The sequence below is a fragment of the Pagrus major genome, chromosome 1 (genome assembly GCF_040436345.1).
Source record: "Pagrus major chromosome 1, Pma_NU_1.0".
In the NCBI taxonomy this organism is placed as follows: Eukaryota; Metazoa; Chordata; class Actinopteri; order Spariformes; family Sparidae; genus Pagrus; species Pagrus major.
The window spans coordinates 26,582,034-26,593,093 of record NC_133215.1 but is presented as its reverse complement, the minus strand read 5'-3'; the positions used below and the strand labels follow the sequence as shown (position 1 = coordinate 26,593,093).

The following is an 11,060-nucleotide window of genomic DNA, read 5'->3' as shown; positions in this document are numbered from 1 at the left end:
GAGTGACCAATGTTTCCCAGTCGGGTTCAGGGTTTAGAGCAGTTGGGGTTAATTTCCGCCAAGTCGTGGCCGCTTATATTAAGTAGCTCTCAACTTTTCTCCGCCGAAAGACGTCGTCATGTCCAACAACAATGCCAGCAACAACTTAATAATCGCCCAGAGGACCGTCAAGCAGCTCCGGTTAGAGGCCAGTATCCGGAGGATCAAGGTACGAACCCCTCAACACTGACACACAAACACGGAAGACTGAGCCGACCTGCTGCTGAATGGCGGAGACAAACTGTTGCAGAAATGACACATACTGGACTCTTACATCAGAGGCTCAACAAAGTGGTCTCCAGAAGTCACACATAAACTGGTTTGTGGCTGACTAAACCTCTGCTACAAGTCAACGAGCCTCTTCCGTGTTTTAACAGCTGTCAGACGGAGCTATGTGTAAGAAAAGCGCAACCACCCCGAAGTGTCGAAAGAAGTGACACGTTTGTTAAAGTCTATCGAGAGGAAACAGCTGAAGAGTATCTGTCGTTAAGTCACATAGTAGACACACCCGTCGTGTATTGCACCGTTGCTTGCAAATGTTATGCAAACTAGTGGCGGTTTCGACAGTGTGCGTCAGTGAGAGAATGGGTAGAGTAAGAGTTTGACAGCAGGCCAGCTGGAGCTTTACAAATACTGAGGCTACATGTGATGGGCTGTTTATGTTTCTCCTCTCCACACACGCCACCATCATATGTCTGGCTCTGCAGGTGTCCCAGGCTGCTGCTGAGCTGAGAAACTTCTGTCTGCAAAATGCCTCCAAGGACCCCCTCCTGGTCGGCGTCCCCTCCAGCGATAATCCCTTCAGACCCCCCAAATCCTGCTCCCTGTTCTGAGGTAGGCCTTCTCTTTCCCTTCATTGAGGCTTCAGCAGGGGAGTTAAGCTGAGACAGTAATTACTCTAGGGAATAAATTAATTACACCTTCACATTCAATGCTACAGAGGAGCCATAGGGAAGTTGGTTAAAATGTCTAATACTTCACATGACATGACTTTATTGAACTCAAGATTGGTTTTGAAGTCACCTACATACAAGTTTCAAATGCAACTAATGTTTATTGTCATCATGGATGACAATTATTTTCTGATTAAACGATTGTTTTCTCTTTAAAATGACAGAAAAGACAGAAAATGGCCATCACAGTTTACTGTGCTAACATCTTGTTACGTCCAACTTGGCAAATAAAAAAAATTTAATTATTATAAAAATGCAAAATCTTGACATTATAGAACCTGGAACAAGCAAGTTTGGCTTTTTTTTCTTGAAAAATTATGTAAACCTTAAATTATCAAAATGATTGCAGTTCGTTTTTCTCACAATGAAACGATTGATTAAATTATTCGTTCAGCTCCATTTCTGTCGCTAGTTAAAGCTGCTGGTTATTTTGTTTTTCTGTGCTCTACTGTGCTTTGTACTTATAGTCGATCAACAGGAATTCAATGGCAACTATTTTTTGATGCTTGACCAATTGTTTAAAGCGAAAGTTCACCCCAAAAACAAACATATTTTTCCCCTATTTATCCACCTACATTGTTTTGGTGTGAGTTGCAGAGTTTTGGAGATATCAATTATAGAGATGTTTGACATCTCTCCAATATAATAGACCAGATGGCACTCAGCTTGTGGTGCTCAAAGCACCAAAAAAATACATTTGAAAAACTCCCCAACAATGTCTCTTTCCAGAAATCATGACCCGGTTACTCAGGATATTCCACAGATAAGTTGCTGGAAATCTTACAAAGTTTAGTTCCCAGTAACATTAATACCATACCAGGCAAGCCAGCGTATGTAATTGATCGTCGTCCTTTGGTGAAATATAAAGGAATAAGCAGTCTTTTTCTTGAATACTTTGTTTAGACCATGCATTACTTGTAGAGTACTTTGTGGAAGTGCACCTGTTGTAAAGCCAGTAAAGGTGTTACACATTCACTTAGGTGTTTTCAGCTACTCTGGCTGATTAGACCTCTGCTGGGGTATGGTCACACATGCGTGAAATTAGAGAAGCGCTGAAAACACACATTTGCGTATCCAGGGGGAAAAGAACATAACCAGCCAAGGCAAAATTTGTATCAAAGTTCACCAAAGTTTAAATCCACACAAAGCGAAGAAGCAAATTTGCACACATGGCTTCTCCAATTTCGTGCACGTGTGACCGTGCACTTGAGGTTAAAGGTGCTTGGAGCTATAGGGCCATCACCTCCTGGGGTTGAATGTAGCAGTGCAGGATGGGATGCACATGGAAATCAGTTGGCTGGTTTGAAGTCTGTTTGAGAGGCCACAACCAATAGCTCGGATTTCCATGCTATTGGTTGTGGCTGCAACTTTGCTGGGAAAGCTCACCAAAGATGAACTCTACATGAAGTAAAGATGCAAATTTGCTTTACCACTGGAAGCGAATGTTTTATATACCTTTTATTTGAAGTCACCAATAGAACTTGTCATAGAAGAAATTCACTGGTGTTACTAATAACAATAACGATGTCTCTGTTGTCAGTATGAACCGTATCAGGACCCTGAAACTGAAGTAGCTAAATGGAATTCAGCCAATGTTAATTTTTTTAAAAATTATTTACACCTGTCATTTTCCTACTGACATATTAAAATGTCTGCTTTGGAGAATGCCTGTAGCAGTTATTTGTAATAAGTTATCCATGTAAGTGTTAAACAGTTATGTGTTTTTCTGTCTACAGCAGAAATGCAGGTTGGGGATTTCTGAATTTATCCGTCAAAGTCTATCTTCACTTCTTGATGTCGTCGTGAACCGAGCCAGCAGCTCCTCATGGGATGATGCAACATGGGACTGATGAGTTCGGGGAGGGAACTTTCCCACTTGTTTGCCAAAACTAATGGTATCATAACTCCCATCTGTTACATTAAAGCAGGGCCAAACTCTACAGAACATGGTAAAAAAGTTGTTTTTGACACTAACTTGACTAATAATTAAGCCGTTGTTGGTTTACCCTGTACTTTAACATGCCCGGTCTAAATTTACTGACCTAATGGTGTCTGTCTCCAGTCAGTGAACTTCAGCCCATGTGATTGGCTACTGAAAGTGCAACTTCCTCTTGTGTTTTGTGTGAAACAATCAAACATTAATTTAAAACAGGTGCTGTTCAAGAATTGTGTTATATACACTGTATTTCATATTGTGGCCAACAGACATACTGTTACTGAGCTAAACTGATGTGTCTTAAACATGTATTAGTGGCAATGGTAAAGGTGTTACTACTAATCTGAGGTACAACATGGTACAGAATTTAACCCTATCAGTGCAGGGCATGTGATTTTATATTAACCTTTCATCCTGTCTTTTTTCTGTATATATTTAACAGCCTGTTGAGGTTGCTTTTATCAGCGTATACGTTCCTGTCTTTAATTTAAAAAACAACACATCAAGCCTTACACTATTTGGGTTGTGCAACCTGGTGGCAAATATGCCTCACTTTGAAAAAAAATATATACAAATTGCCAAACAGCAAATGTTCATTTATCTGTTTAAAACTTCCAAATGTTGTTTGTATGTAATGAATCATGCTGCGGTGACTTACTGCATTAATTGTTTTCCACACTGGAATCGTATTCCAATCAACCAAAACTTTTACTACTGTTGGCCTGTATCTTTCTTAACTCTGCCACTGTGGGCAACCTTTTAGAAATTAAATTACTTTTTCGGACACCGACGAACTGCTGTGTGTGATTTTTGAATCTCATGAATTTCTGTATCTTTTTTGTTTTGGAGATTTCCTTACTTATAAGCCTGCAATTTATTGTTCCTATCAAGACATGAACAGATCAGAAAAGATATTAAAGAGAGGTCGCAGCCTCTTTGATGTCAGTGTAAGGCTTTCCAACGTCAGAGTGAAAGCAGACAGAAGGATGTGCAAATGCCAACATCTCCAAGAGTATTGTTTGTATATAGAGAGCCGGATAAAGTGAACACGGTTGTTGTTTTGTTTGCCAGTGAGCAGCTGCTGGACTAAATGTACTTGATCAAACAATGACTATGGTGGACATCTGGCCACACTGTCATAAATGCACAGGATAATACCAGACAGGTAGCACTGTAAACTCATTGCAAATTCACATGAATCACAGTGTAGCAGCTTCAGTGATGTTGTTTTTATGTACAGACAGTCTGGGAAGATCTCAAAGACTGATTTATTGATATTCATAATATATTTGTAAGGAAAAAAAACTACAAATGTAAGCAAAATATCATACCACATGCAGATGTAAAGTTTGGGCTTCAACAATGCTGAGCTGAACCTAAACTGGCTGAGCAAGTTTGTCTGGGTGTCTCAGGGACTATCAAGCTTGCTCCACCCATCATGGGTATTTCTTTGAATTTGGGAAACACCTACATAAAACACCTTACATAAAAACAAGTTAATACCACCAAACCTGTGCACAAGTTTAGTTAAGAATCAGGTTTGCTGGATCTTTTAAATACGGAAGCTTCCATCCTCCAGCCCATTGTCAGTGTTAATTAGCAGAAGTGCCATCACCTGGAAATAAAAGAGGCAGCATCTGTTTGAGGAAGTATTACTGCTCAGGTAAGGTACTGGAGATGTGAACTGATCCTTTGTTACTATGGTGATGTTTGTCATTAAAAATACTCAAAGGACACATTGTCCAAGAAATGTCTGTAAATAGTGTCACTATCTTGTTGCATGTGTGTAAAATGTCCCTGTTTTGCTATGGTGTGAATATGGCACCAAGATGGCTTCCAGGCTTGGTCAGAGGAAACTTGGAAGACGCCTGGAGAGCTCAGGTAACGCCGTCACCTGTCATCTTAAATATAGATACAGGAGCTATAAAACTTGAGACCACTTACCACCAGGTTTCTGTCTTTCATTCACCCCCTTTCTCCCTGCTCCTCTTGCCAATTTCAGACTCCCTTCTGCTGAGGGATCCCAGCCCTCTGGATGAGCTCTCTCACAGCGCCTCCTGGTGGGCTGACAGGGAGGAGCACAGAGAGCCAAGAGACCCACTGAGGGTGGGTGAAAATCAAGTGAATGATATAGACGAGTGCTTGTAAAACTAAAGCTCTATCTTGTAGGAGCAGCTGAAAGAGATGGATGAGCACGTGGCCAGGCTGCAGGACATGCTGAGATGTGAACGGGTCAAAGTAAGTTACTGTAAGAGGATTTAACTGTCTGAATACCTTTTTTACCTTTTATTCCCCCTCTTCAGTCATCTGTTCCCTCTCGCCAGTGCACTCATCTGCAGCTGCGTGGTAACCAGCAGGAGGCAGAGCTGAGGCGTCGAGAGCAGCACAGCAACAGACTGAAGGAGCGACTGTCACAACTGGCTGACAGACACCGAGAGAAAGGACCCTGTGAGACTCACTCTGTGGTGTCAAAGATGAAATACACAGAATATTTCACACGCAGCAATTTGCATGCATAGCTATATAACAGATATGAAACTGAAATCACTCTTCGTTTACCATCTTGCATTTTTCTATCCAGCCATAGAGGTGTTGAACTTTCCGCAAGGAGGTCGTGGCAAAAGGGAACAGCCGATCAAATCATTCAGGCCTGCTGCAAAGTACGTTGGTTGCTATTTTAAATGCTTTCTGAGTGTTCTCTGCCTCTTTCTAACCCCTGTTCACTCTTCACTTGTAGACGAGAGGAGGCAACGCTACGTCTGATGCTGGAGCGCAGAGAAGCAGAGCTCAGAGAGGCGATGAAGCTGCGCCACAGCCTCACCACACTGCTTCATGCACTCAGAGTCGACATGGAGCATGTGAGTAAAACAAAAGAGGTGTTTAATTTAAGGCTGCTGCAGGGCAATAACTAGCATTGGTCACTGGGCCCAAGAGACATTCATCAAACAGGAAATGAACTTACTGGTGGCCTGTTGCTATAACTTCCGGGAGAAAGTCAGAGGGTGAGGAAGGAAGTCTGTGAACGTGACTAAATGTAACATGAATAAAAATCCTCACATGATCCCATGCCAGTTACATCTTTTGTTTTGATTGACAGATCCATTGCGGCAGAAATTACATACGGTGCATTTAAAGCGGAGTTTGTCCAAAACAAGGTCCATTTAGGAGCAGTTCAAGAGCTTGAAAGCTGGGAACTGGTAAACCTTCCACCTGCTGAGGAAGATCGTGTAAAGCTATCAAAAGCTCCAGAACAGCTTCTAAAAAGACCTTGTGTTGACATTGTTTTTCTCAAGTGCTGTTTCCAAAGTCAAGAAAGAAAACTCTGAATCTAGAAGTTATGTTTAATCCAAGATAACAAAATTAGTGTAATCTTTTTTTAAAGACCCTGTCGGATGTGGTGGATGTTCAGGATGAGGTCCAAACTGCAGACAAAAGGCTAGATCAAGCTGAGGTGGCGCTCGGTGACCATGTCACAGGAGGTGTGGTTCAGAGTTGGAGGCAGGTTCAGAGGAGATTGGATGACTTCCTGTCTGAAGGTAAAGACCTGAGATCAGCAAATCTTTAAACTGATGCCTTGATGTGTTTACACAAGAAGGACTCTTTCCAGATGTATCCCTTTAGCCGTCTTTATATTATGATTGAGAAATGCTGTCCTCAGGACTACAACATGGTCTTTCTTGACTTTACAGGCCACACTGGTGTTGGTACCGACCATGACAAGCTCCTGGCTCGACTAGAAACTGACCTGAAGGAAAGTCAGCAGCTTGTCAGAGTACAACAGCAGCTGCTGCAGGTATGACCTATGAACTATCACGCATACACATGCACACTTTTACAACTTTTTTTCTAGTGTTCGACTTCAAAATACTCTCCTTGTGTGCAGGACAGCGTTGCTTCACCTGTCCCCTCTGAACTGGCTGATTCTTACTTTTTGGAAGAGTGGGAACGTCTTCAGGTGCGCTGGGCAGAGTTCGATCATCAGAGGCAGACTTTTGAAAGGGAGAGGCAGTGCTTCACTGACGCTGCCATCCGACTAAGTCATGAGGTGGGAAGAGAATAAGTTAGACGGTTGTTTTCATGGGATATGATCACTGCTTGGATCGTTTTGTGCTAGGCTGCTGGTCCCTACTGTTTAAAAAAGAATAAAGTATGCTGGTTGTGAAGGGGAAAACTGTATTGACTGTCAGAGAGCATCTTGTCCAAAGATGCATTTACAGTAGTTTCCTCATACAAAAAGAGCTTTGCATGCTGGCTTAAAAAGCTGCTTGTAACTCTGTAAATATTTTCCTGTGTGTACAGCGCCGTGATTTTGAGCAACAGAAGGCCTCCCTGCTGAAGCAGCAGTACCTGTGTGACTCACCTCTGTGTAGTAAAGGAGCACCAAGAAACAACAGGAGAGAGAGCTCTGCTCTCAGTGAGTATGCAGCTAACTTAAAATGGTGCAGCAATGGAAAACTGACGGTTGTAATGTGGTGAAATACTTTTATATGTGCGTGGCTCCAGATTTCTCAGGTTTGGGCCCCACGAGCATTTCAGGCTGTCTTCCCATTACTCCATCCTCCACCCACTCGGGGGCAGCTGCTGTTTCTGCATTACATCAGAGAAGAGTTCAAACCCCCAGCACTCCAGAGCTCTACTCTGCCCTCAATCTGTCATACAACTGCAGGTTAGTCAGGTCCTGCTGTCATAGCAACTAATAGACAAAGAAACAATGAAACTAAAGCTTTACCTGTGTTCATAAATTACTCCAAAGCATTCACTGCAATGGCAGTGCTTTGGATGAGTAAAATCTGGTGTTGTGTGGTGTAGAATAAACAAAATACAACATGTATTACAGCATGTATACATAGATTTCTTTTTGCTCTAGTTTGGCCTAAATGATACTGTAAAATGTCTGCAGCACTAAGCATGGGAGTTTCACACAGTGCATTTAAGTCTGGTTCCATGTATAAAAAGCTCCAGTTGCACTTCAGCAATATTTTCTGTTTGAAGCTTATTTGGATTTTCTATTCTTCCCATTACCACAGCTATTCCTTTGCCATCTCTCATTGCTCTTGTTTCCTTCAGAGTCAGTGAGGTTGATCATCTGTCAGGAACATGGGACAGCCTAGCAGATGGGATGGTGCACTCGCCGAGGACTCAACACTTAGACTACAATTTTGATGATAGGTGGTGATGAAAAATGTATTGTGCCTTATTTCTACTTTTTTAAGATGATCAATAAAGACTGAATATATTTTTACATGACTGTTATGTTTCCATTTTAATCCCACCTGGCAAAAAAACGAGTTCTCTTATAGTGGTAGCCTGGACCGTCTTCAATTAGTCCACCTGCGTTTATTTCTGAGCTGCTCTCCTTTATATCATCATTAAGTCACTTAGGTCTTACATCGGGTGCGCTCGACTTCAAACAAAAGGTCATTGTGCCTTTTGATGTTGCATTCTGCAAACAGCTGTGTTTAAAAACTAAAAACGGTACCAACAATATTAATAGGTTCTAGCAAGATCATGATCTTAATGACATGAGGAGGGGGTGCTCAAATATTCCACAGAAGCCAGAATCAACAGAAAATTAAAGTTGTTTGTAGTTGCTTTCTGCTAAGTTGCCAAGTTCATATTAAATGTTTAGTCACTGTATTGTCAGGGTAAACTCACAAAAAGGTCTACACAACATATTAACATATTAGAAAGTCTGCCCAAGGTTCTCAGATACTGTGATTACATGACAGCGTGGCTGGTTATGTTTTCACTGTGTGTGTGTGTGTGTGTGTGTGTGTGTGTGTGTCATCATGGCAAAATGTGGTCCTGGACACCTATTGTGATGGGAACCAGTGACAGAAGCTATTTTGAGTACTTTTTTCAACTGTCATGAAACTTTACAGGTGTGTAGTTGAAATCAAATGAAGGTCGAATTGGAAGATGGGTGTGGTCTGACCTATGATTACTGTAGTATTCGTGGGTCAACATGTTAATGAGCATCGTGCCCGGTGTGTTCCCATTGCAAGGTGGTCTGCAAGGTAGTTTCCTTCTCACAGTTTAACAGAATTCACCATTACCTCTTCACCAGAGCAATTTATGATGTAATATATGGGATCTGTTATTCTTCTTCTCTGTGTTATCATGTTTGGTTCAGGAAATATGATGCAAAATACATAATTCACATATGGCAGAAAGTAAAATGGCTGCCATGGTTGCCACATGACATTTTTGCAATGGCTCCATATCTGAAAATGTTCAGGGTCCCAAACTGTACAGTTGTACCAAGTTTCATGCTTTTATGACAAAGTGAACGATTGTTTCTCATATCCTCTGGACTATATCTAATAGTAGGAACAGTCCCTAAACTATGACAGACTTGAGCATTATCAATAACATTAGAAACTAGTTGCTTCTATCTTGTACAAGCAGGGCATGCAGCTGTGCACGAGGAGGGTGCGTGGCATCACTCAACGCTAATTGGAAAGAAGTTCAACTGACAAGCACGTGTGACGCATGGGCTCATGTGATTGGAGGAGACTGCGCCACTAATCACCACTTTAATTATCAGTCGAAACTTCGTCTCTGGGCCTCGACGGATTGTTTCTGCTGATTGTGTCGTTATTACAAAGTCGACAGCTTCATCATCTTTCTGAGAGGGGCTCTGGCACACAGGGAGAACATTTTGCCGAGAACGAGCTAGAATGAGCGGCATGGTTTGGGGACTCTTTCACCACCTGCCGCATTTCATGGATTCCGACAGCAAAAGTTTCCAGCCCTGGAGAGACTACATAGGATTGTCGGACACAATCAGAGAGATCCTGAGCCGGAGCACCGCCACTGAGGAGTGTCCACTGCCGGCCCCCAAAGCTCCGCACTCTGATCCTGATGACCTGTGCGAGGCGCTGGTGTCTGTGCGCATTGACGCAGGTTGCCACAATGGCGACCTCGGCGCAGAGTGTGCGCCACACCTGCCCGTTGAGTCTTCAGTGCCAAGCCTTTCGGCTCATCAGCGTGCACCTGATGCTTCACTGCACCCCTCAGGCTCCTTCCCTGCTGGTGCAAAAAAGACGGCGGATTTGAAGCAGGTAGCAAGGTCTGCTGGTTCTCAGGGGCCGAAAGAGCGCAAGAAGGCCACTCGATTCAAAACACCTGATTCATCAGCGGTACCTCCGTCACCTGAGCGCATGTTCTGCAGTTTCTGCAAGCACAACGGGGAGTCCGAGCTGGTGTACGGATCCCACTGGCTGAAGAACCAGGCAGGAGATGTTCTGTGTCCCTATCTGCGACAGTATGTGTGTCCTCTGTGCGGAGCCACAGGGGCCAGAGCTCACACCAAGCGCTTCTGCCCGAAGGTGGACAGCGCGTACAGCTCCGTGTACGCAAAGTCCAGACGCTGAGGTAACAGGTGGCAGGTAGCAAACAGGCAGAGAAAGTTTAATCTTCCTTTTTAATGAGTGATTTTTGTTTATAAGCACGCGTGTTTTTGCTTTTTGTGTGTTTAAATTTGCATGCTTTGGCACGTTTGCTGTGTAACCTTCTCTCTAATGCTGATTGGAGTTATTTTCCAGCTGCTCTGTTTGTCCACCTTTCCTCAGCGTCCGTTTGGTGTTTGGATTTGTATAGTACTTAAAATAACGACTGCCAGGTATGTTTGGGAGAGAAAAAAAAGATATGTTTCAAAGAAAAATGTATGTTTGTTTCACATATTTTAAAACGTGGCCGTGTGATGTCCAGCTCCATATCTCCTGTCCATGCATTGAAGGATCAGAACACTATCATACCATTAGAAGTCATCAGTAATAATGTTATCACAGCACGTAAACATCATGTGACCATGTCAGCATTTTAAATTTTTATAAACATGAGTGACCTGTTCTAGTTCTGAGGTATAAGTACTCAAAGCTTTTTATTTTGAAAATTGTGCATGTGGCTCTTCTAAAATGCCATTTCAGATCTTCTGACTGTGGAAAAACTTGTGTGAACATTTCTGTGTGAATATTCTTGTGTGCCAGAAGTTTATAAATATCTAAACTGACTACATCAGTGTATTTTTTGGTCTTCACTCTCCATTCTTTTAAATTATTTGACAGAATTTTAAACCAGCCACTAATGAGGCGATACAGAAAAATACTCAGATTATTGACTGAATAAAC

At 42.4% G+C, this 11,060-nt stretch overlaps 3 protein-coding genes across 6 annotated transcripts; all 3 read left to right on the top strand.

Annotated features, from left to right (window-relative positions):
• Positions 1 to 18: 18 nt before the first annotated feature.
• LOC141001304 (guanine nucleotide-binding protein G(I)/G(S)/G(O) subunit gamma-10) lies at positions 19 to 3,722 on the top strand. Of its 2 annotated transcripts, none has more exons than XM_073472344.1 (3): positions 19 to 208; positions 747 to 873; positions 2,732 to 3,722. In XM_073472344.1, the coding sequence occupies exons 1-2, from the start codon at positions 119 to 121 to the stop codon at positions 870 to 872; spliced, it is 216 nt and encodes a 71-aa protein (XP_073328445.1). In that variant the 5' UTR covers positions 19 to 118; the 3' UTR covers position 873; positions 2,732 to 3,722. The 2 variants fall into 2 exon arrangements, with proteins under 2 accessions (XP_073328445.1, XP_073328437.1); XM_073472336.1 differs by having other exon boundaries at positions 2,729 to 3,722.
• Positions 3,723 to 4,445: 723 nt separating this feature from the next.
• LOC141001952 (afadin- and alpha-actinin-binding protein B) lies at positions 4,446 to 8,170 on the top strand. 3 transcript variants are annotated; one of them, XM_073473126.1, is made up of 13 exons: positions 4,446 to 4,591; positions 4,758 to 4,809; positions 4,931 to 5,034; positions 5,098 to 5,166; positions 5,253 to 5,376; positions 5,510 to 5,588; positions 5,666 to 5,786; positions 6,311 to 6,464; positions 6,618 to 6,721; positions 6,812 to 6,973; positions 7,228 to 7,342; positions 7,432 to 7,594; positions 7,996 to 8,170. In XM_073473126.1, the coding sequence occupies exons 2-13, from the start codon at positions 4,758 to 4,760 to the stop codon at positions 8,102 to 8,104; spliced, it is 1,356 nt and encodes a 451-aa protein (XP_073329227.1). In that variant the 5' UTR covers positions 4,446 to 4,591; the 3' UTR covers positions 8,105 to 8,170. The 3 variants fall into 3 exon arrangements, with proteins under 3 accessions (XP_073329227.1, XP_073329234.1, XP_073329220.1); XM_073473133.1 differs by lacking the exon at positions 4,446 to 4,591 and adding an exon at positions 4,625 to 4,631 and having other exon boundaries at positions 5,104 to 5,166; XM_073473119.1 differs by lacking the exon at positions 4,446 to 4,591 and adding an exon at positions 4,625 to 4,631.
• Positions 8,171 to 9,508: 1,338 nt separating this feature from the next.
• On the top strand, positions 9,509 to 10,389 carry nanos3 (nanos homolog 3). Its single transcript, XM_073472313.1, has one exon. It carries the CDS (start codon positions 9,609 to 9,611, stop codon positions 10,302 to 10,304), a length of 696 nt encoding a protein of 231 aa, XP_073328414.1. The 5' UTR covers positions 9,509 to 9,608; the 3' UTR covers positions 10,305 to 10,389.
• The last annotated feature ends 671 nt before the right edge of the window (positions 10,390 to 11,060 follow it).